This window comes from Acanthopagrus latus, chromosome 23 (genome assembly GCF_904848185.1).
Source record: "Acanthopagrus latus isolate v.2019 chromosome 23, fAcaLat1.1, whole genome shotgun sequence".
Taxonomy (NCBI): domain Eukaryota; kingdom Metazoa; phylum Chordata; class Actinopteri; order Spariformes; family Sparidae; genus Acanthopagrus; species Acanthopagrus latus.
The window spans coordinates 13,967,234-13,990,707 of record NC_051061.1 but is presented as its reverse complement, the minus strand read 5'-3'; the positions used below and the strand labels follow the sequence as shown (position 1 = coordinate 13,990,707).

The window sequence follows — 23,474 nt, the reverse complement described above, 5'->3', positions numbered from 1 at the left end:
TGGCTCCACCATCTGAATTGGTCCATTTATGGGTTTCATTTTCTTTCTTGTCTATGTTTTCTCTTTCTCTCTTTTCTTTCACTTTCAACCCCACTGTTCAGCAGCAGGCCGCGAGCCCCGACTTCTCTGTCTCTTTCTTTCATTCATTCACTTTCTCTTTCTCTCCCACTGACAGGTAGCAGGGCTAACATTCAAGAGATGATATAAAGGTGAGATTGGGTCTCTGTACATAACAATTGTCACAGGCCCATTCAGGGGGGATGGATGCTGATCCGCCTCTGCGAAGGCTGCTGAGGTGTTTGTCAGCTGATCTCATAGCGCGGCCCATGCCTGCTGCGCTCTTCTCTCTCCTCCTCTCTCCGGCAGAGTTTTCGCTTCACCTCGTCTTGTCCTCGCCTCCGTCTGACGTTTTCTCTAATTTCTCCTCTTCGCTCACATGCGTGGCAGATTGTTCCGCAGCCTCTCACCTCTTCATTAAACAAAGCCGTATATGGCGGCGCCTCTGTTTTCCTGGATCACAAGGTACACTTAGCGCTTTTGAGTTTGTTTCCAATTTAGCACACACCAACCCCGATGGATTTGTTTGAAGAAAAATGAGCGATGTCTCCAAAATGTCTGATCAAAGCTTGGCTTAGTTGCCCAGGGGCCTCAACTCGTGTTGATAAGATGTCCAAGTGCCAGTCATGGAGCTTATGACTGCCTAGTATCTAAGCAGATTGTATATTTTTAAAGTGCGAGATATATTCGAGGAGGAGACGAGAGAGGAGCCATCCAGTGAAGGACATGGATGTGTTTAAGGGCTCTGGCAACCAGCGCTGGGGACCTGGCAGCTGGACGAAATTCTTTTATATCCTGCTATGACTGGCACTTTTATACACACACACAGGCATGCATGCATGAGTGCATGCTCTGTCTCCCTCTCTCTCTGTATGTCTCTCTCTTTAATACGCTCACTCACCACTCGTGCCATTATACATGCTGATATCCCTTTTCATCGTGGGCGAGGCTACTACAGAGCAAGGCCAGATAGGAGAAAGAGCTTCTGTGTGTGTGTGTGTGTGTGTGTGTGTGTGTGTGTGTGTGTGTGTGTGTGTGTGTGTGTGTGTGTGTGTGTGTGTGCGGCGGCTTAAACTGCTGCACACATGTGTCCTCATCACCCTGAGAGGTTTTCGCGGTGAATGTGCAACAGTGAATCAGTTGTTTCGACCACCTGCATCACAGGATAGGGGAGATTTTTTTCTTCTCCGTTTATTTCTTTAAATCAGGAGAGCAACAGTAGATCAGCCCGACCTGTTAATCAAGCGGAGATCGAGTTTATTCCTCTCAGTCTGATGTTAAAAAAACAGGGAGCCTTTACTTTACTTGCGTCCTGGTGACTTTTTTCAGCGCAAATATCCATGTTAGTGTTAAGTCAAAATAATTTGTTGCACCATATAAATGCAATTAGCTAAAAAGGGAGTAGAGCAGATGCAGGGAAGCGGGGATGAGGCAATTATTTTAGCAATATTTCGCCTGCGCCATCTGATGAAAAAACATACAAATGAAACCCAAAAAATAAAAATGTCCATGTAGGGAGGGGGAGGGGGATCTGTAAGCCTTTAATCATTGGTGCTCTGGCCTGATGCTTGTGTAGCTTTGCCATTTCATCATTTATCACCTTATCAGAATGGCTATGCATTTAAAGGATGAGATTTTACCAGGCCCAAGCATTTCCTGTGGTTTTAATGTTGGTGCCGCAAGCGAAAAGACTGCGTCAGCTACTTCTAATTGCCAGGCTCCTGTCCAAAGCAAAAAAAGAAAAAAACAACCGTAAGAATCCCAACCTGACCCTAACAATCCGGGTGGCATAAACACAGACAAAGGAGGTCTCCTGGTAGATGGCAGTGGAGATAAATCCACTTTTTATTGCCGAAAGGAAAACGTCATCTCTGAGCTCTCCTCCCGTCATAAACGGCTGAGATCAGAGCAGGATCTCGTGTGACCCCCCCTCCCGACACTTGATCCAGCTCCGACCAGCTGAGCTGTGGCTCCTCCCCACAAAACACTCTGCAGATGTATTGTGTTTTGTAACCGCCTCAAGTCCTGGTGTTAAGGAGCAAGACAGGATTAGCGGGGGGAACAGACAACATGGACTCCATCAAGTGAATGCTAGTTCATTTACTCCTGTTTTACCTCTACCACTTCACCCTGTATGCCACCACCACCAGCTTGCTTCATTGTCTTTTGTAGTGCAGAGCTTCCACAGTCATTCCAGTTGTTATTCCACTGATCCACTGTTACCAGGGACACCAATGCCTCTTCCAGTTTTACTAGCGCAGTGGCTTCAGTGCTTCCTTCGTGCCATAAATTTGTGCTTCAGTTTTTGGTGGGGAAGAATTGAGCCTAATTGCAGGCTGAATGGCAGGATAGTGACATTTCCTAGAGCCATTATGCTGTGCAATCAGTATTTTATGCAGAATGGTATTAAAGCAAGAAGTGTAACCTACTGTGTTGCTGGCGTTGTTAATCATTTGATATTTGAAGAGGCGCTGCTGTATGACACACCCCTCATCATGCATGGACAAGCCCAACTTGAGGATTAAGAGACACTGATGCCAGTTCACATATGAGCACCTGTACAGACATGAAGGAACATATAGAACCAGACAGGCCCATACTCCACCGGCCCTGTGCAGCAGCTATTGTATTGTGATAAATGGAGTGTCTCCTGTCCCTGTAGCCACGGGGCCCTGCAGCGGTCCATTGGGAGCCCGGGGATGCTTGGTGGCCTTTCTCCCTGGTTTCCTGTCTCCTGACTCAGCACCAGCTGTGCACACCAGCAGGAAAAAGAACATGCAAAGGGTAAAAATAATTCACTGGAGATTCATGGTATGGTGTGACCCCAAGGCAGTCAGTTAGACAATAGTCTTTCTTTTACCTGACAGCAAGGAAGGATCATCGTGCTCTGTGGGATAATGGCCCGTATGGATGATGTCATGTTGGAGTAGAATATATAGGGTACTTAGAGAAAATGTGCCACAATGATGAAAATGCTGCGCGTTTTGTAACGACATAGTTTAAAAGCCTGGTTTCATTGTAAAGATGTTTGTGCCTGTTTATTGTAGATCATCTGGATATGATTGTCGCTAGTTTAAATCACCACAGAGCTGCGTCGTGTACAAAAACACTTAATCAAAAGCTGAACTTGGCAAATTTGTCTTGCGGTTTGAAGACAATCTCTGACAGTTGCCCTGGCTCACTCTTTACCCAGAAGCCACTCTGGCATTGAAGGAGCCTGAGCTTTATGGCAACAATGGCAGGCGTGCCAGCGGAGCCAGGCAGTCATCGGCGGTGTCGACCACGGTGGGCTGTCAGAGGGAACTGTGTGGCAGCGCTGTGCGGTTGAAGCGCCTGCTCTCTCCATAATGGAACAGCTGTTCGGAGCGCGGTGCGCCAGGGCGCCGGAGCACAGAGTAAATAGAGGAGAAGAGCAATGTAAACAGAGATGGGATGGAGGGAGCTGCTTCCCTGCTACCGTGAAAGGGGGTAAACACCCCAGAGAACGAGACAGAGGGGTTGTCGACACAGGAATGCACAAACAGCACTACACAGGAAGGTGTGGAAAGAAAGAATGCAACAGTACTGCTCTCCTCTAGCTTCGTGTTCCCATATAATACCTGACTGCTATATTTTTTTAGAGATAATTCCACGAGTTTAGATAAGCATCTACCTGCTAACAAGCCCAGTTTGTCACATTTCAAATGTTAATTTTAGCCAAATGTAAATTATATTTGATTATGGGTGCAGCTGATTAATCAAGCTGGGAGTTGATCTCCCACCATTGAGAGCCAAAGACCCTCCTTTATTATTTATGAGATACAGAGCATTTCCAGCTGTCTTGCACTCACAAATGGGATTGTTGGAGAAGGCGCCTGATCCTTTTATGACAGGCTGTAACTTTTCCTGCTTTTGTTGGGTCAGTGGAGTACTGTGGACAGTGAAAGAACAACTGCTGCTGTTGGCACAGTATCATTCTGTAACACGACGCAGGAAGACATCTGTACGTGTTAGACTGAACCCAGATTCACGCAGGTGTTGTGGCCGATTTAGGAGCCACGAGTGACAGCTAGACCAGCAGACGCGATCAGCTCACCCCCCTTTTTTCCCAGCTAGGTCATGTGCCGGGAAAAAGATTTTGATCTTTTGGATTCAGACCCATTTACGAACAGCATCCATCCCCTGATTACGCAGCATTCTGTGATTGCTGCCAAGCTGGATAAATACATTATGAGTGAGCAGTTTGGGCCAGATACATATCTGAGATAATTTGAGACGACCTGACTATTAAATCCTTTTCTCTAAACCTAAACTCTCATGGGGAAATTAACCTTGAAGGGACCGTCCTTTTCCTTTCTTCGTTTATCTTTGGTGCAAATTTGAAGCAATACTTTTAATTTAAAGCCAGCTGCCTTAATAGTGGATTATCCATTAATCATTAATAATACATGAAATATGTTGGAAGCTTTTCCCAAAGAAAACTGTTTAAACCACTGACATGATGTCTGTTCGACTAACAATCAGAGTAAGCTATGTTAAAAAGGAAACAGATAAAGTAAACAGGAGTTGCTTGAATGACAAACTAAATAACACAAGATAACGACTTCATTTTGATTGCGGAGCTCCCATCTGTTGCAAAAACCAGGCCAACAAGATCCAACCAATATACTGCTTACTAAAAGACGAAAAAGTAAAAATATGAATTTGTATAGAATGTCTTTTTGGCTTTGCATTACAAATGACTGGTGTTTTAATCAAATGCATTTCCTCATTCACACTTTTTGTACTTTATTTTGATATCAGTATTTGATAACCACACATTTGTAATTTTCAACAAGATACTTTCTGATGTATTTGAGCCCATCTCTGATCCGTCTGTCTGTTCGCACATTTGTTGTCAGCTAAAGGTCCCATATTATACTGTTTTTCATCAATTTCACACAGCCGTCGGAGGTCCAACAACTCTGTATTCAAAATGCATTACCCCAAACCCATCCGTGGTCCTGAATTTCAGCTGTCTAAAAGTTGCTCTACTGAGCCCTCCTGACAGCAGTCTGTTTCTGTGCCTGCACCTTTAAATGCTAATGAGTTCCGTCTGACAACACCTACTTGCGCGTCACTCTCAGGAAGACTATGCCTCTTACGCTAACGGGAGCATGCGCTAATTTTTATGGTGGATGTGTGTATCGCTATGGCTCGCGGAGGTTTTTTCGTTCAACCATACCAGTTCCACTCAGAGTCGGACCCTGAAGGAGAGGCTCCTGAAGAAGTACAGATTCTGCGGCTGCAGCAGGACGTTTCAGAACGGTCACTGTGTCTGAATATTGTTAGTTTGTTCGTATGTGTTGTTACAGTGACTGCCATGTAGCTAATGGCTCACAGCTAGCGAAAGCTGTGTTTGTCTCTAACACAGTTTCCAAATTCTTGGACACTGTTTGCATCGTCTCTGTCTCGAGTCTGCACGTTTCCAGACCTTTTACTGTGACGACCAAGCTCCATCGCAATATTATTAAGATTAAACTTGCTTCAAACGCTATTGCATATGAGGGTCTAGCTCTGGGTGACGACTTTGCGAAACACTGCTATCTCATCGCTGGACACAACAAACTTAACCTCGGGGATGAACTCCCCCCTCTCTGATATCTCCTATCATGGCGCAGAGGAGGCCTGTCTATATAAACGACTCCTTTCGTTATGTAAAGAAAGGAGTTGAATCTCAACAGCCTGTAGGAGCCCAGTTTTACCAGTGGGTGGTCTCAACACGTGAATGAACTTTTTATGAACAAACTACTGCAGCATCAGACAACAGATGGAAAGACATGGACAAGTGTGAGAGGGATCAGTTTGGATATACATGACGTTTTGAACAAAGGAAACAAAAAGAGAGAAGATGATGAGTCATGCATATTTTTTTCTTAGCGCCATGTAAACAGGGCGGCGGTATTACATCGGAGTTTGTGAGCAACATATGTAGCGAGGAGCAACCGTAATCCCATGTAATACTGTGAAAAGCTCTTTTAGCATAGCTGATACAGAATCTTTACAAGCCACTAATAATGAGCAACAGAGAAATGGATTAGGGGTGGCACGGCTGGATCTGGGCCACGTCAGCAACACGCCGCACAGTTAGTGAACCAACGACTGTGTGTGTGCAACACAGGAGTTGTGCAACAGTCCAGCACGTCCCGTTGATGAAGTGTAGGTATTTGGAAACAGCAGGTGCCTTTAAAAGCCTTTCATAATGCATGCTGCAACTGTGCGCACACTTTTTAGCTTTTCGGAGGTCTCATGCTCTTAAAGTTATTTAAAGGCTCAGTCTTGGATCCATCACCAAACAAAATTATGTTGTTTACCATCAGATCCGCTGAAAGAGTCGTGAACTTGCCTGTAATTTTTCTTTTTATAAACACTACACTACCATATTTCTCTCATCTGCAAGTCTCACTCTTCAGTATTTGTGTGAATCCAAATGTGGACATCAAAGGCGTTTCCGTGTTTTCACGCTGAGGCCTCATTTTTGCTCCACTCCGTAGAGGAATTGCTTGAAAGTGTCCGTGTTACAGTACGTTTTCGGTTGTTCTGCAGTTGCTGTAACTGCTCCATAATTGATATGTTTAAAAAGCAAATGATCGGGGCTTCAGTGCCCTTTAAGAACGAGGCAGTCAGCATCTGAGTGATCTGTTTGTCCTGCTCTCTCCTCCCAGCACCTTGTTAAGACCCAAGACCTCACCTCAACCTCACTGCTGCAAACACACACACACACACACACACACACACACACACACACACACGCCAGGCTGTCTGTCCCCTGTTCAACCCCCTCGCAGTCAGAGGCCAGACAGGGTCAAGCAGAGGGCGAGACATTTATGAGGTGTAGATATTTGTGCAGGAAAGCATTCCTCCTGTTGACACTGAGCAACACAGTCTGGATACTGAGCGAGCTGAACCAGACAGCCACTGACAGAGCTGACTGTTGAGTGAGAGGTAAAAGAATCCAGGTTGGCTTTAAAAATGTGGATCCAAACATCACTTCTTTTGTGCTTTGTCTCGTTTAAATGACGTTGTCTTTGCCACGGATACAGCACATTTAAATGGCTTAATTTCGAGTGCATAATTCGTCAGAAAAACACAATTTAAACTGTTCTTGTTGCAAGATTTGTACAAAGTCTCGAAAGTTTGGAAAATGCCAGATTAACCCCACCAAGGCGGTCGTGTTTTTCAGCCGTTTCTGTTTTTTTATTGATTGGTTGGCTTGTCAGCAGGATGACAGAAAAACTATTAAATAGATTTCCACAAAAACTGGATGGAGGATGGCTCTGAAAAAAAGGACAGATCCACAATTTTTTTCCTCACTTTTCTGTTACATTGCAAGACACATACTTTTTTGACATTATTGTTCTTCTCAGGGAATAATAATGGATCTCGATGAAAACATTCAAGTGTACTCAGTGAGTGAGTACGGTGTAGTATCTACACAATCACACCAGAAAAACAGAAAATCTTTTGATATTGAAAATTGAAATATCACGTTGTTATAATGGGTTGGAGAAAGCATTAAATAATCATGATCAAAACATATATTCACATTTGAAATAAACAGCTTGTAAATCAGAGACAATGCCATTGTGAATCTTTTGTTGTGGTATAAAAGAATTCATTTATAGCAACAGTTAAATTGTCAAGAAATCTTTGGTTTTGGAACCTTGAAAGTGCTTGTTAAATGCTTTCTCTTAAAAAAAAAAAGCATGAGATGCAAAGCCATCTCAAAACACCGTAAACCAAAAACCCCCACACACCCTCCCTTACTTCATCCTCAGCTCCAGTGGTGAGCAGAGTCCATCCAGCCCCCACGCTGCTGTCAATGCAGGAAGGGCCACGGCTCAGACACGGGGCAGTGGCCATAGTCAACACTAAAGGTTGTGGTGGTAAACAGAGCTGTTTGTGTTCACTGGGCCGCTGTTGGAGATGACTGATGTGCCCATTAGCCCCTGTCTGGGCATTAGGGGGGAGGGGGGTGGCGGCACTCGGGCTCCATGCAGGACAAAAAGACCCCTGGGCGTGCAGAGAAAGGTCACTGACCCATATTGTGTCTCCTTCAGGCCTCGCCAGTAGTTATTTCAGTGATTCAGGTTACAGAGGAGCTGATGAGCATGTATGCAAATGGACAGATGCTTTAGGTTATGCTCAGTCTGGTGGGATAGAGGAAGGTACCTGCTGCTCCAGGCGCTGAATGAAGAAGGGCTCATGTGACTGCTGGCATTTTGGGCACTATTGTACACTATACATTTATAATACTACATTCTGTCTTTGAATTTAAAAAAAGACAAAAAGGTGTTACAGTCCATAAGATTGTTGTTTGTGATGTAGTGTGGTTTGTGTTCCACTAGAGAGCACCCCCCTTTACACGTATCCTTCATGTAAGGGTTTTGGAAAAAATGCATATATAAATCCCTTTATTCTGATCAAAAACAAACATTCAATTTGACTTATATTTAACATATTTGACATTGGTATGTATTTATAAATATGTTGATCTTATACCACAGATTTAGTTTTTTTAAAAAGCAGTACAAATACAGAAATACACATTTACAAATCTTGAGAATGTTAACTTCTTCAAGGGTTTAGGACAAAATGGTATTTTTTGGTAAGCTTGTGGGCCTATCTCCTTTTTCCATGGCCCTTACAGACACACCAACAAAGAACCGATTCATTTTAAAAATAGGCAATCTCACGAATCACGAAAATTCACATCTATCTCTGAATCAGTCAACATCATATTTACAGAGCTTGGCAGCTAAACCCAGTAGGCTTTATTTGATGCTGTGACAGATCTGTCTCTATTTACCAAGGAACTCAAAGCTCACATAAACTTAGTGCAGCCAGAGACACTTACATCAAAGGATTTATCGCGACAAATAAAAGAGTTTGGCAGAAAAAGGGGCCTTGTGCTTGATGGTGCTTTACAAATGAATCCGAGTACCCTCAAAACTCTAAGGGGAGCACATTAAAACTCCCAAAGGAGCGTAAAGAACAAAGCCCGGCACACACACATATAAATGAGATATGTGATATACATAATGCACAACAAGGCAAGAGCTTCCGTCACTGCATCCTGTAATAAGAAACTAGAACAGGTGGAGGCTGGGGGATGGTTAAGGGGCGAATCAGCTGTGTGATATAGATGGGAATAAACAGTATAACCAGCAGAGGCGGCACGAATGAATAAGAGCAAGTTTGCCATAAAGAAGCCTTATTTACTTGTTGACTCGCCTTCTTAGTGATTGTTCGTCAAATAATACCCATCATCATAAAATAAACAATGTAAGTGCCCTGCCTGAACTAGTTACTCCATTTTTTTCAGCCGTGTAAATTGTTGCACTGAACATTTTCTTCAAGATTAATTTTAAAACACCAACAAATCTACCTTAGTTACTAGTGGAAACAGGATACCAATGCGCTGGGTTAGTGTCCTCTGAAAACATTGTCTCTTTGGTGTCTGTCCGTTACATTTGAATACCAAAAGCCAATTTATTCTTTCTATTCTATTGCAGCTGTACTTCAAAACTTTATTCAATCTGTTTATTACAGAATCCAAGAAGTCCCTCTGAAATGTCTTAACTTGTTTGTTTCTGTCATTGACAGCAAGGAGTTGCTTTCCTATGTTAACTCCAGCACATTCAAATACACACATATCTACACACTATAATTGTTGAGTGAGCCAACATTTTTACTTCTCTGAGGATTTTTGTGTTTAAAGCAAAGGTAAAATAATTGTGCAAAAAATTCTGGGTTTAACATAAATGTGTTGATGGGAAATGGCAGGTGCAGGAAGACCAAGGATGTGCAGCCAGAACAACAGAATTAACTCACAGAGGTTTTATGGATGAGAAGAATCCAGTGTTGCTTTATTTCATTTTCACTAGATGGCCTCTACAAGACCAGTTTTATTTAAGAAATGCAAATGCGACATCACACCAAGAAAAACAATGTCACATTCTCATAAAGCGCTCTTGGCATGAACAAACAGCAACATTGACAATAAATAAAAATGTTGGCGAGCAAAATAAAACTTTGTGAACAAAGAAATGCTCAGGATTGCCTATCAAACAAGACAAAATAGACAAAAATGTACTTGGCACAAATTAAATAAACTTAAGTAATTTTCAGATTGAGTGAATCTAATCTATGTCCATTGCTTTGTGAATCTGATTGTCCTTCACAGTTAGCATTGAGTATGTGCGTGTACTGTACAAAATAGACACAGATGGCTGATGAAACTATAATAGACTAATTCCAACAAATTGTCAGTACTCAACATCTTACTTTGTCTGTACCTTGACCTTCATAATCACACTCCCAGGTGGCCTTTTGCTGCATATGTTTGCACTAAACAAAACTGCAGGTGCAAGAAACCATTGTCACAATGCAAAGCCAATATATATGCACATAGTGGAGGACAAGTATTCTCTAAGTTACCAGTGATTTCTGATTTGAGTTCAGTACAGGTGCTCGACATATGTTAAATTTAAATAAAGGAAATAAAGATATTAAAGACACTTTGGTATTTTGTAGGTCATAATGTGCTGAACTATGCATTCATGAGTGCAATGCACATTTAACAAATTTTTATTAAGCGACCCAGTCTTGTTTCGAAATTGATTTGTGTTGACATGATTATAGTGATGCCAGGACACTCATCACCTCACACAAATATTGTGTCAAAATGGTATACTCATATCGTTAATCTTAAATCATTTTTGACCCGTGATTGCAGTCCAGTGGGATCTGCCTCGTGATGATGAACAACTGAGAGGTACATAAATAAAAAGGTGTTTTTAAAATAGGATAACAAAAATGCGAAATAACAGAACACTTTTACAAAAAGCCACTTGACCTATTTTTTAAACAGGAAGACCCCTCTCTCTCAGAAAGGGAGTGTTGTCCTGTTATAGACTAAATCCTTCTGTCTTTGTTTGTGCTCTGTCTGTCTCTGTCTGTCTCAGCAGGGCATATGCAGTGCAACACTAACATCTCCAATCCTGACTTCCCAAAGCAAAGGAAAAAAACAACGTAATGTATTCTACACTCATATAAAAATAAATCAATCGCAAACATGGAAAGATACATCTCATATATACAATATACTCCTATATAAAATAGCTTTTATGTACATATAGACAACAGACAACAATACAATAATTGAACTGTACAATGTACACCTGAACAGTTAAGACAGGCGAGAGGTACTGAAGTGTATGGCTTGATTGGGAAAAATTCAAAATATTTACAGACATCAACTTTACATCCTTTACATGTTTTAACTTCCCTGGAATGAAGAGGTCTAGGGAGAGCCCCAAGCCTCACTTTCGTTTCCATTCCCTTAGGTAAGGCTACCTTGAAAGAATTGGTCCTCAGAGACTATTCAGCCTCATGGTACTTCGCACAGTCAAATGCACTCACAGCTCTCCTTTGGTGACATATGATAGGAGCTGGAAGCACGAGTCTTAAAACCAGTTATGAAGCTGTCAATCACATGGATCCATTAAAAAGAGATTAGTTAGACGACTGAAACGCCATTTACTGAATTGGCCCAGGAAGACCCAGACTACGATTCTTCTTGAAAGGATCAACCAGTTATGGACAGACCCTTCACTTCGGTGAAGGTAAGACGCCAGTAGACTCCAGTGTGTAGACTCTGACAGCCCTGCTTTGGCGCTGACATTAAGTCCATCGGTCCTTGAAGCATACCCAAGGAACACTTGCTGTCTTCCAAGGCTGGAGGGTCTTGTAGGTAAAGTCATTGACTTTTATCCTTCCTCCAAAGGAGTCCTTCAGTAGTGTCCTCATAAAGGTTTAGCACAGGATGGAAACTCCTTCAGCAGTGACCAGCTGACCAGTGGTGGGGTCATACGTCCCAGCCAGGTAGTAGAGGTCTGGGGAGGTACTGTTCGGCTTCTGATTGCGAGTCAGACACTCATACTCCTCCCTGCTCACCACCTGGCACTTGTGAGAGATTGTCTGGACGTCATTTTCATCCTCATGACACGACTGGTACAAGGCATGCTGGATAGAGAAAATACAGGGTTAGCTACATCAATATATGTAAGAAAGAGTACAGACATGTGGAAGTTCAGTATGCTACAAAATGCCCAAAAATCTCTTTATAATTGTAACCTCCATCATGGCTCACCTTTCCATCTCTATGCCTCTTGCCTAGCTTGGTCTCTTCAGGGTGGTAGAACCACTTGACTTTGACCACCATGCTGGAAGTCCAGGATTCCCAGAAGTTCTCAATTCGACCTACGTATGGGAGGTTAGGGCGTCCAGCTGAGAGGAACACAGCACAATCTCCCACCCTCACCGTGTCTCTGCCTCGCACTATGGCCTTATAGAAAAGTTTCCTGGCCTTGCCCTTTAGACCTCGCCGCTGTGGAGAACCAGACACTTTGATCAATCTTCTTTGATGATGGTGATTGTTATCTCTCTTGGCTACTAATTATTTAAGATAAGTGACGTTATAGTACATAAGAAGGAGATTATAATTAAAATATGCAATAAAACATTATTACTATTCTCACCTGTGTAGGGTTTCCTGACCATCTCCACATTTGTCGTCCTGCAAGGAATGCAGACATCTTGGGCCTTGGAATAAATGAGGTGTCATCTGGAAGCATCCTGGGTTTTTTCATGAAATCTTTAGATGGTTTAGAGGTGGAGCTGGTGTATTCTTTCCTCTTCAAGGGCTTGCTGTTGGAGACCTGGACTGGTGGGCCTCCTTTGGCATTCGAAACAGCGACAGCCTTGGCCACAAAGGAGTGCTGGTGTGACCTTGAAGAAGTTGAGGGTTCAGAGGGTTGCAGGAGTCCTCGGTGGGAAGACAGACAGCTCTGTAGCATCAGTGTAGAACTGTCCTCATCATCTGAGCTGTAGGAGGAATCATTGTCAGAGGAACACAGGCTGGAACTGGAAAGAGAGCCTGAAGAGGAGGAGCTTGAAGAACCAGAAGAGGAAGAGGAAACAGAGAGACGAGACAGGAAGCGGCCAGCCGTCCTTAGTCCTCCTGAGGCTGCAACCAGTGCAGCTCTCCTCCTCTCTTCCTCTTCATCTTCCAGATCAGAGTAGGGGCTGTGACACTCTCTGCGGTAGCTGAAGCCTAAGTCGCCATATTCACCCAGACGCAGAGAATTGGAGGGCTTTCTTTGTGGTGTGGTTCCTTTGACAAGAAGTTCTACCCTGGAGGCACCACCTTTTTTGTTGTCTTTCACCAAAAGGACAGGGTGAGAGTACGCCTCTGTCCTGGGCATACCACTGATGCTGGAAGGTCCACCTCGCAACAGCAGAGCCTTGCTGTTCTTTGTCTTAGGGGAGGTCACTCCTTCATGATCCAACTTGACCAGGAACTCTTGTCCAGACTTCCGGTCCCTTGGCATAACAAGCTCATCTTGCCGACGCCTCTGGCCATACAGCCCACTTCTGGGACCCAAAGATAAACCTGGACTTGGCCCTGTAGTCTGGTTACAGAAGGAGGAGTAGCCATTTGCAATGCTGCTAAAGGAGTCCACCTCAAAAGAGCTGCTGCTGAAAAGGCCCTTGGCTGGGGTGGATGCCATTGGCTGGGTTTGAGGCAAGGGGAACAGGTCATCCTCGTTTCCTCTCAGGGCCTTCCTGGGAGTCCCGTTGAGCTGAAATAGGTTGTCGGAAGTTCTCTTCCTGTTGTTGGCCAACAAAGGCCAACCCAGGAAAGGTGAAAGATTTTTATTGGCATTCTCAGCCTGCTGCTGCTGCTTTTGTTTTTTCCCAGAACCCTTTGGCCTCCCTAGAGTTAAGAAAAATCATGTTTTAGCAAAACATTACAAATGATGGAACTTGTCTTGTGTATACATACCATAGACCAATCAGTTTATGTGACACAAAATCTTTTGCAAGGCTATTGTGTTGGGCTACAGGGAAGGCAAATGTATTTGTATTCTAGTGAAGAACATATAGTTTTCAAAAATTACACATAAAACACTTGGACTAATTTCATTTGATGCTATAGTGCAGTTCTTATAGATTTTTTTTTAAATCTCACCCAGTGTTAGCACTATAGCTTATTTTTTTTTGTTGGAAAAATCAAATAATTCTAGATGAAAATAAGAGTTTCAAGGGTTAATTCTTACCTGGTCTTCTTTTATGTACATTTAGAGTTTGATTGTTGATTACACTACTGAGAGTGTTGAGTCTGTCAGACGGTCTGTCACTAATGGGGGCTTGCTCCAGACTAGAACCTCTCTTGGCTGATGTCCCGCTGGGTACCAGCAGGGCAGGAGATGGCTCTGCACCTAAAAAACAAGGGGGTTGAAGATTATTAGCATGTTATTAGACAATAGAAGAGGAATTCCCAGTTACAAAGAGAGGAGATACTCACAGTGAATCTGGTATCCTGGAGGCAGGAGGCGGATGTTTGGGAGAGAAATCTTCCCTCGGTCACCATCATCAAACTCTACCATCACTCCTCCTTGCTTTCCTTCATCAGATGAACCACCTGCAAGAGACAAATGAGGCAAAATTAAGTGATTGTATGAATGTACAATCAGATATGTAGCTGAAGATACACAGGATACACAGAAAAACAGATGGAGGTGATGTCTCACCTCTGCGAACATAGCCCGGGTATAAGCAGCGTGACCGTTCGCTCCAGTAGGCACACACCCTGGTTCCTTCACTGAGCATGGTCTCCGACTCTGGACGTATATCCAGGACCTGCAGGCCAGACCAAAACATAATTAAGATTCATTACAGGCCACACACACAGACATCCATGTATGCACACACTCACATACACACACACAAACAGTGCGAGACCCATGGAGCATTGTGCATGGGCAGCCACTGTGCCACGTTTCCAAGCGGCACTTATCTCATGCCAATGTGCCAGTCAGGGCTGAAAAGAACGGAAGCCATGATGCAGTAAATCCTGACTTGCTGAGTAATACTAAAGAGGGCCTGAATAGAGGGCTTGTGATTGCAGGTTGCCAGATCCTCCCTCCAACAATGCAGTCAGCCCCAGCATCCGCCACTCACTGGGGGCTCTTTTAGGTTGCTTTCATTTACTGTTGCCATGGCGAGGGACCCTTTGACTGATGAGGTGTGGATGTGGGTGTGTGTGTGTATGCGTTCACAGTGAAGGGAGAAGGAGCGCAGTGAAAATCAGGGTATTGGTGTCAGAGGCAAATAAATGGCTTTTGGACTCATTTAAAGACAAGAAAGTGGAACTATGGCATAATTAGAACCAGCTGCTTTCCGATGAGTGTTTAGATAAGAGAAAAGTTGCCAGAAGTGTTTGGTGTAACACTGCTCAGAGAATTAGAAAAAGGCTTTGTGGGACTACCGACATTTATCAGTATGAGCGAGACTTTGTGGACACGTTGTGGCCAAGAGAGAGACATAAACAGCAATAATAATAATAATAATAATAATAATAATAATAATAATAATAATAATAACATTGGGGACTTCTTTTGAGAGCTTTTGGAGTGATACCTAAACAAACAAACAAGCAGAAGACCTAATGCTGTGGCCAAAACGGGGATGTCATGTTGAAGGAGTGTAATTAAATCAATCATGCCTTGTACACATGTGATTTACTAATTACAGCTATCTTTAGGTGCATTTTCTAAGAGGTAAAAGAGGTCACAACATTTGTCAAAAATGTTTTCCAGCTTATTTAAAAGAAAAATGTCTTTTTACAGAACGTAATTCAGAAAAAGATATAAAATATCAAACTCTTAGGGAAGTTTACACCAATTCTATTATGGATAATAATGTTTGTTGTAAGTGTGATAACCACTTTTAGGCAATGATTCCAAGAAAGTCTTTTTTCTGTATCCATTCTGTGTATAAATAATTGGAAAGAATATCAGTCGCTTAGGGTAACTTTCAGCAACCTGTTCTTTTTCAAGATGTATCATCCAAACATTATTTCAGGTTTAGGAGAGTTCTCTCAGAGCACAATATTTTAGATTATAATATTAAATTATAATAAAGTGATTGATCAACTAAGAAAGACTTCTGTTTTATTTTGTTAAAGGTCAATATATTTGTTAATAATAACAATAATACAGAGAAACCATGACATTTTTTGAGACGGTACTCATACCGTAAAAATCCATATATTGTCCATATATTGATAATAAACATTTGTTTAATCCCTAAGAAAGGTATTGGCATCAGCCCCAAATATCCAGTATCGGTCAGAGACTAGTTATGGCAACTATACATTCCATACATTCAGCACAACTAACAGGTAAATCAAATTATGTATGTCTACTGTAAAATCTGAGTAAATGTTTAAATATCGTGACTTTATAATTCACAACCATGGATGAACTATGAGTACAAAACCATTTTAGAAGAGTTCCCAGCATAGTTATCATGCTAAGGAGAACTAACAGCAAAAAAAAACATCCACCAAAGGCACAATCATGCCAGTTCAACTCTGCTCTACTCTTCCAGGGCCATCATATCTGTAAACTCCATTGTGTGCAAACACAACGTCCTGTGCCCTGTTTGGCAATAGCGAGGACTTGTTTTCCGTTGTTGAAGAAGCTGCTGGTTTGACGACTTTGCTTTAGGTGACCCAGCTGTTATTAGTTCAGAGAGACCAGCATCCTCTCAGTGGGAAAAAATTGGGACAAAGGTCACCTGCTGGGGCTAAAACTTCACTGGATGCAGAACACGTCGGAAAGCACATGTTACCTAAACACAAATGAACAGCAGCCAAGAATGTGCTGTGGTTTCTACAACGTGTAATTATGTCTCATTACATGGATGACTTAGGTAAACTATAATTGCGTCTCAACATGAAACTGAGTGAGAACTACAAATCTTGCAGTTTAGGTAAAACATACAATAAATTCAACCACTCCAGATGCAACTGAGAAATGTTGAAGGGATGAAGAATTTTTGATATTACATGTCTTATAATAGCTGAGTGCTTTTGGATCACTCCAGGTCGTCATTAACTGGTATCATACGCTGTTATGTCCTGAGCCTTTAAACAACTCCCTTACTTTGGCAGCAGCAGGGATGTAAAGTCCGCGTCATCTGCCGTATAAACTACAAAACCTGAATGGATCCTGGTGTTTGCGTGATTATCCCACCCACACAGAGCTGGGTTTTAACGGACGTTCACAGACAAACACATAAAACCCAAAGGTCCTGCCTCCCATATGTTCATACTCATTTAAGAGGTTTAGATGGCTCTTAGTGACCCAGAGAGACAGCCAGGGGAGGCTGAAAGAGAGACAGTGAAGGGACTGGCAGAGAAACAGAAATGCTGGAAGGCAATGGAGTAGAGGGCACGAAGGATGTTTAAGAGAAATAGAAGTGTCGAGTGACCCAGAAGCGATTTGTTGTTGTAACAAAGAATGTTTTAGTGCAGCGGGGTGAACTTACAGCTTCCTGTAGCAGTTGCTCCAATGAATAGATTCTTGGGCGGTTTCCTCTTTCCCCGTCGATAACAATGCTAAAGCTAGAGGAAGAAAAAAAAAAGCACAGCAGAGAAAGAAAGATGAGGCTATTTTCAGATGCTTGTATTATCCTTGCCCGGCTCCCATGTCATATGTTACTCCCACTCTGCTGTTGTTATAGCATCTTTTTTGCTGCCTGAGCCAGAGGATCCGTATTGATATTGAGCTAGGCATGGGACGATGTGGGGTTTGTAATGTTATCAAGAAACGATATGAAACGAGATAAATGAGAGGGATAAAAAGCTGCAAAAAAAGTGGATGGTGGTGATAACTTCTCATCCTCTCATGAGAAAATTGCTCATGTTATGATCCTAAAGATGCCTTTCTGGATAAACCTTGTTTGCATGATTTCTTTTATGATGCAAGCATGTGTTAGCCTCCAGGAAAATTCATTGATTCTTTGCCAAATCTGCTACATTGAAATGCCCACTTTGCGCGTGGTTTGCTCCGTTATAGCACTCTGTGAACGCTGACAAAAAATAGTTTAAAGATGTCACTGTGATTTGAAAGACTAAAGCAGGAAACAGACCACATCACTAAAAGCTCTGGCTGACCGATTACGTCATGTGGAGATGGCTGAGTGCTTGGCTTTGTCTTGTCTGTTTCCGAGCAGGAAACAATGGCTACCTGCTCACAAACTTCCTTGTAATTCAGCTCAATAGGACACCAACAAACAGCATGTTTTAGATGCAACTGAGGCGATGAATAGGCAATGTAGCAACAGACTTGATGCATATTTTATTATTTGGTACATAGTGCTGCATAGACTCTTTAAGTCTGATTATTGTGACTCCTTAAAAACATAAACTAACTGATTGAGGTGACATTTGCAAACAGAAAACACTGTGACTGCTTACATATCGGGGAGCTCGAGGGTGTGGACCCTGGCGGCGTATAGCAGCTCGTCCTCTTTAGAGACCAGCACCTTCAGCCCATCAGTCAGGAGTTCTTTGGTCAGGACACAGTTAGGAACTACATATGGAAAAAGCAGACATCAAAATGAATGTTTCACCACTTAAACGCATCTCTTTGCTTGAAACACTGCTGCAATATTTCTTACATTCAGGGCTTTTGTTGCTGTACGAGTGGTTGCTGTCCTCCTCCTCTTCTGAAAAGCTGCTGCCATCCATCTGAAAGCCCTCGTCAGCTGCAAAACTCTCCAGCAGCCGGCTCACCGCTCGTCCCTTTGGCTGCAAAAATATAACAGAAGGGACGGCCAGAAGAATAAATGGATGCAGGGATGGATAAGAAAATAAACTTGGAGATGGAAAGTGTGATTGAAGAATGTAGAAATTGTTTCGCATGCAACCCGAAGTAGGAATTAGCCACAGGGGGCTTCGCAGCGCCTGTACAGTCTCCTATCAGTAGCCATTCACTCGAACTTTTTTTTCACTCTGTCACAGCAGAAGGTGTGAGCCGCCCCCCCGTTCCCACATCTCGTCTCCCATCCTCTCCTCCCCTAAGATTACTCAGCAGGAGGTTGGGCGATGTGCGATGTGCTAAGTACTTTTAATAGTTCTACAGTAACCATCCTCAGGGTGAGAAATCTAGGACATACCCAGAATTATTAACAGAATGTATGAAGGCTGGCGTGTGTTGTAGAGTTGGATCCTGTTCGGCCGTTTGCATGTGTGTGTGGAATGAGGGGCTTTTTGAATTCACTGGTACCTGCTGGTCCTTGCTCCTTCGTCCCCTGCTGCCCTCCTCACTTTGAGAAGACGGCGCCCCGACTGACCAGCAGCTTCTCCTCTGTGAAAGTGACACAGCGATACACAAGATGAGTGAGAGTGTGACTTATCTCCAAAGGAAAAGTGCAGGTGTGGCAGGAAATGGGTGCAAAGTTTGTGCACATAAATTACCAGGAATAATAATTAACATGAGAAGATGATTTGCACTGGTGAAGTCCTCTGAGGGCAGGAATTATTAATTTCAGGGAACACATTTTTAGTTTTTGAGCATTATTAATTGAAGTTTTCAGTTAATATCCACTTATTAAACTGAGGATATTAATTCAAGGATGCAATGTGTGAGAATCTTAGCTCAAATCATCTGAACACACACTTCCCTGGTTCTCTTAACTCCTAGTCTGGACTGCAAGCTGCTGCTGAGCTAACTAGCTAACAGCAGCTACAGCAGTTAGGGATTACTTTAGTGATAAGGTGTCCCTCGTTTGTTTAGAAGTTGGCAGGTGGTCAATTGTTATATATTGCACCTTTAAAAACATGCATACAACTAAACTAAATACAATCACCCCTCTTTTTGCTACCATCATGATAAATTGATAAGCATACCAAACTGCACTTACTGCGTAATGGTAAGGGTGCCTATTATATGTGGCAGCTTTTATGCTTTGAGGGAAAGAAAATCATCTGACATTTCTGGGAGGATATGATGGCCCATAACCACTTTTGAATTGTCCAATGAGACGGAGCTATTTTTGAGCACATCGTGCTGCGACTATACAACTGATTTTGGTGCCTTTTCTTCCTTCCTAAGGTTTCTGCTTACCTTATTGATTGCTCCTCTCAGCATGGTGCTCTTGCGGGTCGCCCTCTTTAGCCTCTCACTGGTGGTCGGGAAGGTGGCCAATCCCATGCTCCTCCGGTAGCGGTTGCCTCTGGTCCCGAGGCCGCCCCACCGAGGCTCTTTAGACCTGGGCACACATGGCCTTCTAACCCCTTCGGGTCGGTGATCTTCATGGAGGTTTTTGACTGCAGTGGCCAAGCCCAGCCTGCAGGGGGGCTTCTTCCTAACTTTGACTTCCCCCTCTGCTCCAGACAGACTCTGGGAGCCTGTATGGTTCAATTAGAGAAACAGATTTAGACCAGGCTAACAAGCCAGGAGGAGAAACACAAAACAGATGCTTCCTGTGAAGATGTGGGGCAGCTTTGTTGACTTACGAATCAGTTTCAAAGGACAGCCTTACCATAAAGCTCCTGTCTCTGTTTTTTGTTCCTGGCTTTCTGATTGGCCTCCAGTTTTACAACAGACAAGGGACTCGGACCTGTCACGGAGGAGCTGGAGGTGATGTCTCTGGGGGGTTGGGCTCTGTAGTCTTGACCTTCATCAGTATCATAACTGCCTTCTTCTTCGTCGTCGTCTAATGGAGATAGAAAAGAATTCAGCATGGAGATGTTGCTATTGGGTAGGTTTTCATGAACTTCTGTGACTTATCAGATCCATCTTTTAAAGTCACTTATTCATTTCACAGGCACTTCATTAGCATTTAAGTAAATAGCTTAACTGTTCACAGAAATTATGTATGAAGTGCTGTGCCTCAGCGGTATTTCCTGGTGCGAACCCACATGCTACAGAGCTAGTGTGCAGGGGAGTGTAGGAGTGAGTTAGTGTGTGTGTGTGTGTTTATCACTGCACTCTCTCAAACAGCTTTTTGACCCAGTCTGCGAGTCTCCGGGGCTGTCAGAGCCTCTCACAAGGCAAAGCATCCACAGCTGTGGCTGCACATCTAGGTCTGACCAGCCAACAAGGCTGATCACCGAGGTGTCGGATGTCTACGCTCACCCCTGTCTGTTACAGGACATTCATCAACACCTATTTTACTCGCATGTGATTACTTTTAAAGTGATTTACAAATTAACAAAAGGACTGGGCCTTGCTGTGTTAGTGATACTCTGGTTGGACATTAATATGTCATGGGTTGTTGGTTTATTTTTAACTCGAAGCAGGTCAAATGTACTTAAAGCCCTGCAGCCATTATTTATTTGTTTTATGAAGTATTTCAAAACCGCATTGGGGTGAATATTTGCTCATGAAACTTTACATCATCCAAAAACAGCCTTGTCACATGGCTGTTTATACATGTAATTAAAATTAAAATTAAAATGTTTGCGGATATGTTACCTGGAAGAAAATCAGCCCCAGACTCCGCTGAAAAATCTCATAGTTTTATAAGTTGTTTTGAACACTGTCCATTATAAAGTCTTCAAAGTCACCTCTTATAAATTTGTATCACATTAAGTTCCTTTCAGTTTGTCCTGGCATGTTGCACTACTGGTGTGCAGGCTACATCTCTGACCAGCTAAATTGTGCCTTTTTACGAGCAGATCAACTGCGCAGATGATTGAAAGTCACATCATTGTAAACACACTTATTTCTTACATATAATTTGTTTCCCATTTTTATTGCTTTTGTGTTTCACGTTCTGTTGAATAACAGATCTTTTTGTGCGTTCATGGTGCTGAACAGGTGTGTTAGAGTGGTGTCTCTTCCAACCTTCTCATGTGTTTGCTCTGAATAAAAAAAAAACTATATTTTATCTAGCTAAAAATAGCAAGTCGTGCGGATTGAGTTTACACCTAACGACTACTAAGATCTGAAGCCCGGGTGTAAATGGGATTGATACAGATAGCACTCTCATCACTGGCCAACTACAAATCCCCAGTTCACCCAGAAGTCAACAGAGTAAATGGAAAACATGCAAACTGCGTGCGGTCAAGACCAGGAATCGTGGCAAGGTTTCTTGCACTGAGAGGGCAATGTTTACCACCGAGCCATATTGGGTTTGCTGTGGCTATTCTCATAACCAGCTCTTGGTATTCACTGCCTCACCTTGATCAGAAGAGTCGCTCTCTGCAGGCGAGCTCTCCCCTTCCTCCATTGCCTCCTGTCTGTGGCCACGGAGCACCCGTGCTCTCGGCTGGCTCAGACGAGAAGAACCCTGCGTCAGGGTGGTGCATCCCTTTTTACGTCCACGCTGCACCAGTCCAGTCCAGCTGTCCTGAGGTCCACTATCCACGCTGGCTGCTAGGAAAGTTTGGATAACCGATCACAGTTCGAATGTAGGTTAAAAATTGTCAGGAGAATATTTAGTGATTCAAACACAGCATTGTCCTTATTAAAACATAAACAGCATCAGGCACAATCAGTGTCATGATTGCCACTTTCTACCTGTGTCACTTTGTCCCCCGGACTCCCGCCTGAACTCAGCTTTGCTCGTGCCCTGGCTTCTGTGTCTGTACTTGGGGTTGGAGTTGCAGGGCGAAACTTCCTTGTCCCTGGAGCCTGTCCCTGAGAGATTCTTTTTACCCTGGGCTTTTTGTTTGAGCTGAGTCACATCACCGGCCAGCTTGGAGCTGAGCATGCTGTGAAGACTGCTTTTTCTGCAGCCCTGTGCTTTTATCTGCTGCAACAGAGAGAGATGAGAGAGCCAGAGAGAGCCAGTTACACTCCCAGTCACAGCAGCCGCAAAAGCATCAGAACGTCAGAGGAAAGAGGGGCTCTCGTTTGCTCACACACAGAGAAGAAAGGGGAATTGTAGAAGCCCCAATGAAAAAGATATTAATATGGAGAGCAGAGGATTTGACTCCTGAGGGTAGCACCTAATTAGAAATAGCGTGCAACAAAGGAATATATCAAACGCAGAGAAACAAAGAGTGGCCTCTTTCATTTCTAGTTGCATAGAGGACAAAAGGGAGGAGGACAAGGGGACCCTGACCTGTGTGCTGCTGAGTCGCTCAAAGCCTCGACTGGACAGCCTCTTCTTCCTTCTCTGGCTGTCTCCGCCCCCTCCTAGGTCCTCAGGCAACAGGGCAAGCCCCGCCCCCATCGACCTGCCAGTCAAAACAAGGGAGAGGCATTCATTAGAGGAGAATGGCAGTGGTTTGAAAGAAAAAGAGGGGGTAGGACTTCACAAGGGAAAACAGAGTTGAGTCACCTCTCTGTGGGATCTAATAACTCTCCTTTCTCTGTCTGATGAACAGAACGACAAAAAAGGACATGGAGAGCCCAGTGTCTGAACCACACACTTGAAAAATTGGGATCTAACAAGGAACCTGGGATTGTTTGAGGGCAGTGTGGCATAAGAAGCCCTAACGCTTTATCTAGGGAGTGTCTTTGCAGACTGTGAAGCACTGCATAGCTTTGAAAGATACGGTAATGGTTGGAAGGCATCGCATTTGTATGCAG

General features: G+C 43.3%; 1 protein-coding gene across 10 annotated transcripts in view; it reads right to left on the bottom strand.

The window, feature by feature from the left end:
• Nucleotides 1-9,659: 9,659 nt before the first annotated feature.
• Nucleotides 9,660-23,474, bottom strand: part of LOC119014447 (BAH and coiled-coil domain-containing protein 1) — a 69,555-nt gene continuing 55,740 nt past the window's right edge. For 5 of the 10 annotated variants that reach the window (XM_037089619.1, XM_037089623.1, XM_037089624.1 and 2 more), the window contains exons 15-29: nt 23,005-23,119; nt 22,458-22,692; nt 22,119-22,313; nt 20,476-20,649; nt 20,058-20,341; nt 19,218-19,298; nt 18,610-18,739; nt 18,407-18,521; nt 17,476-17,551; nt 14,673-14,781; nt 14,447-14,563; nt 14,199-14,360; nt 12,618-13,855; nt 12,230-12,466; nt 9,660-12,102 (exon numbers count right to left, since the gene is read on the bottom strand). In XM_037089619.1, coding sequence (XP_036945514.1) covers nt 11,893-12,102; nt 12,230-12,466; nt 12,618-13,855; nt 14,199-14,360; nt 14,447-14,563; nt 14,673-14,781; nt 17,476-17,551; nt 18,407-18,521; nt 18,610-18,739; nt 19,218-19,298; nt 20,058-20,341; nt 20,476-20,649; nt 22,119-22,313; nt 22,458-22,692; nt 23,005-23,119 — 3,478 coding nt within the window. In that variant the 3' untranslated portion in view covers nt 9,660-11,892. The remainder of the gene's footprint in view (nt 12,103-12,229; nt 12,467-12,617; nt 13,856-14,198; nt 14,361-14,446; nt 14,564-14,672; nt 14,782-17,475; nt 17,552-18,406; nt 18,522-18,609; nt 18,740-19,217; nt 19,299-20,057; nt 20,342-20,475; nt 20,650-22,118; nt 22,314-22,457; nt 22,693-23,004; nt 23,120-23,474) is intronic. The other 5 variants (XM_037089626.1, XM_037089627.1, XM_037089622.1 and 2 more) reach the window with 4 other exon arrangements.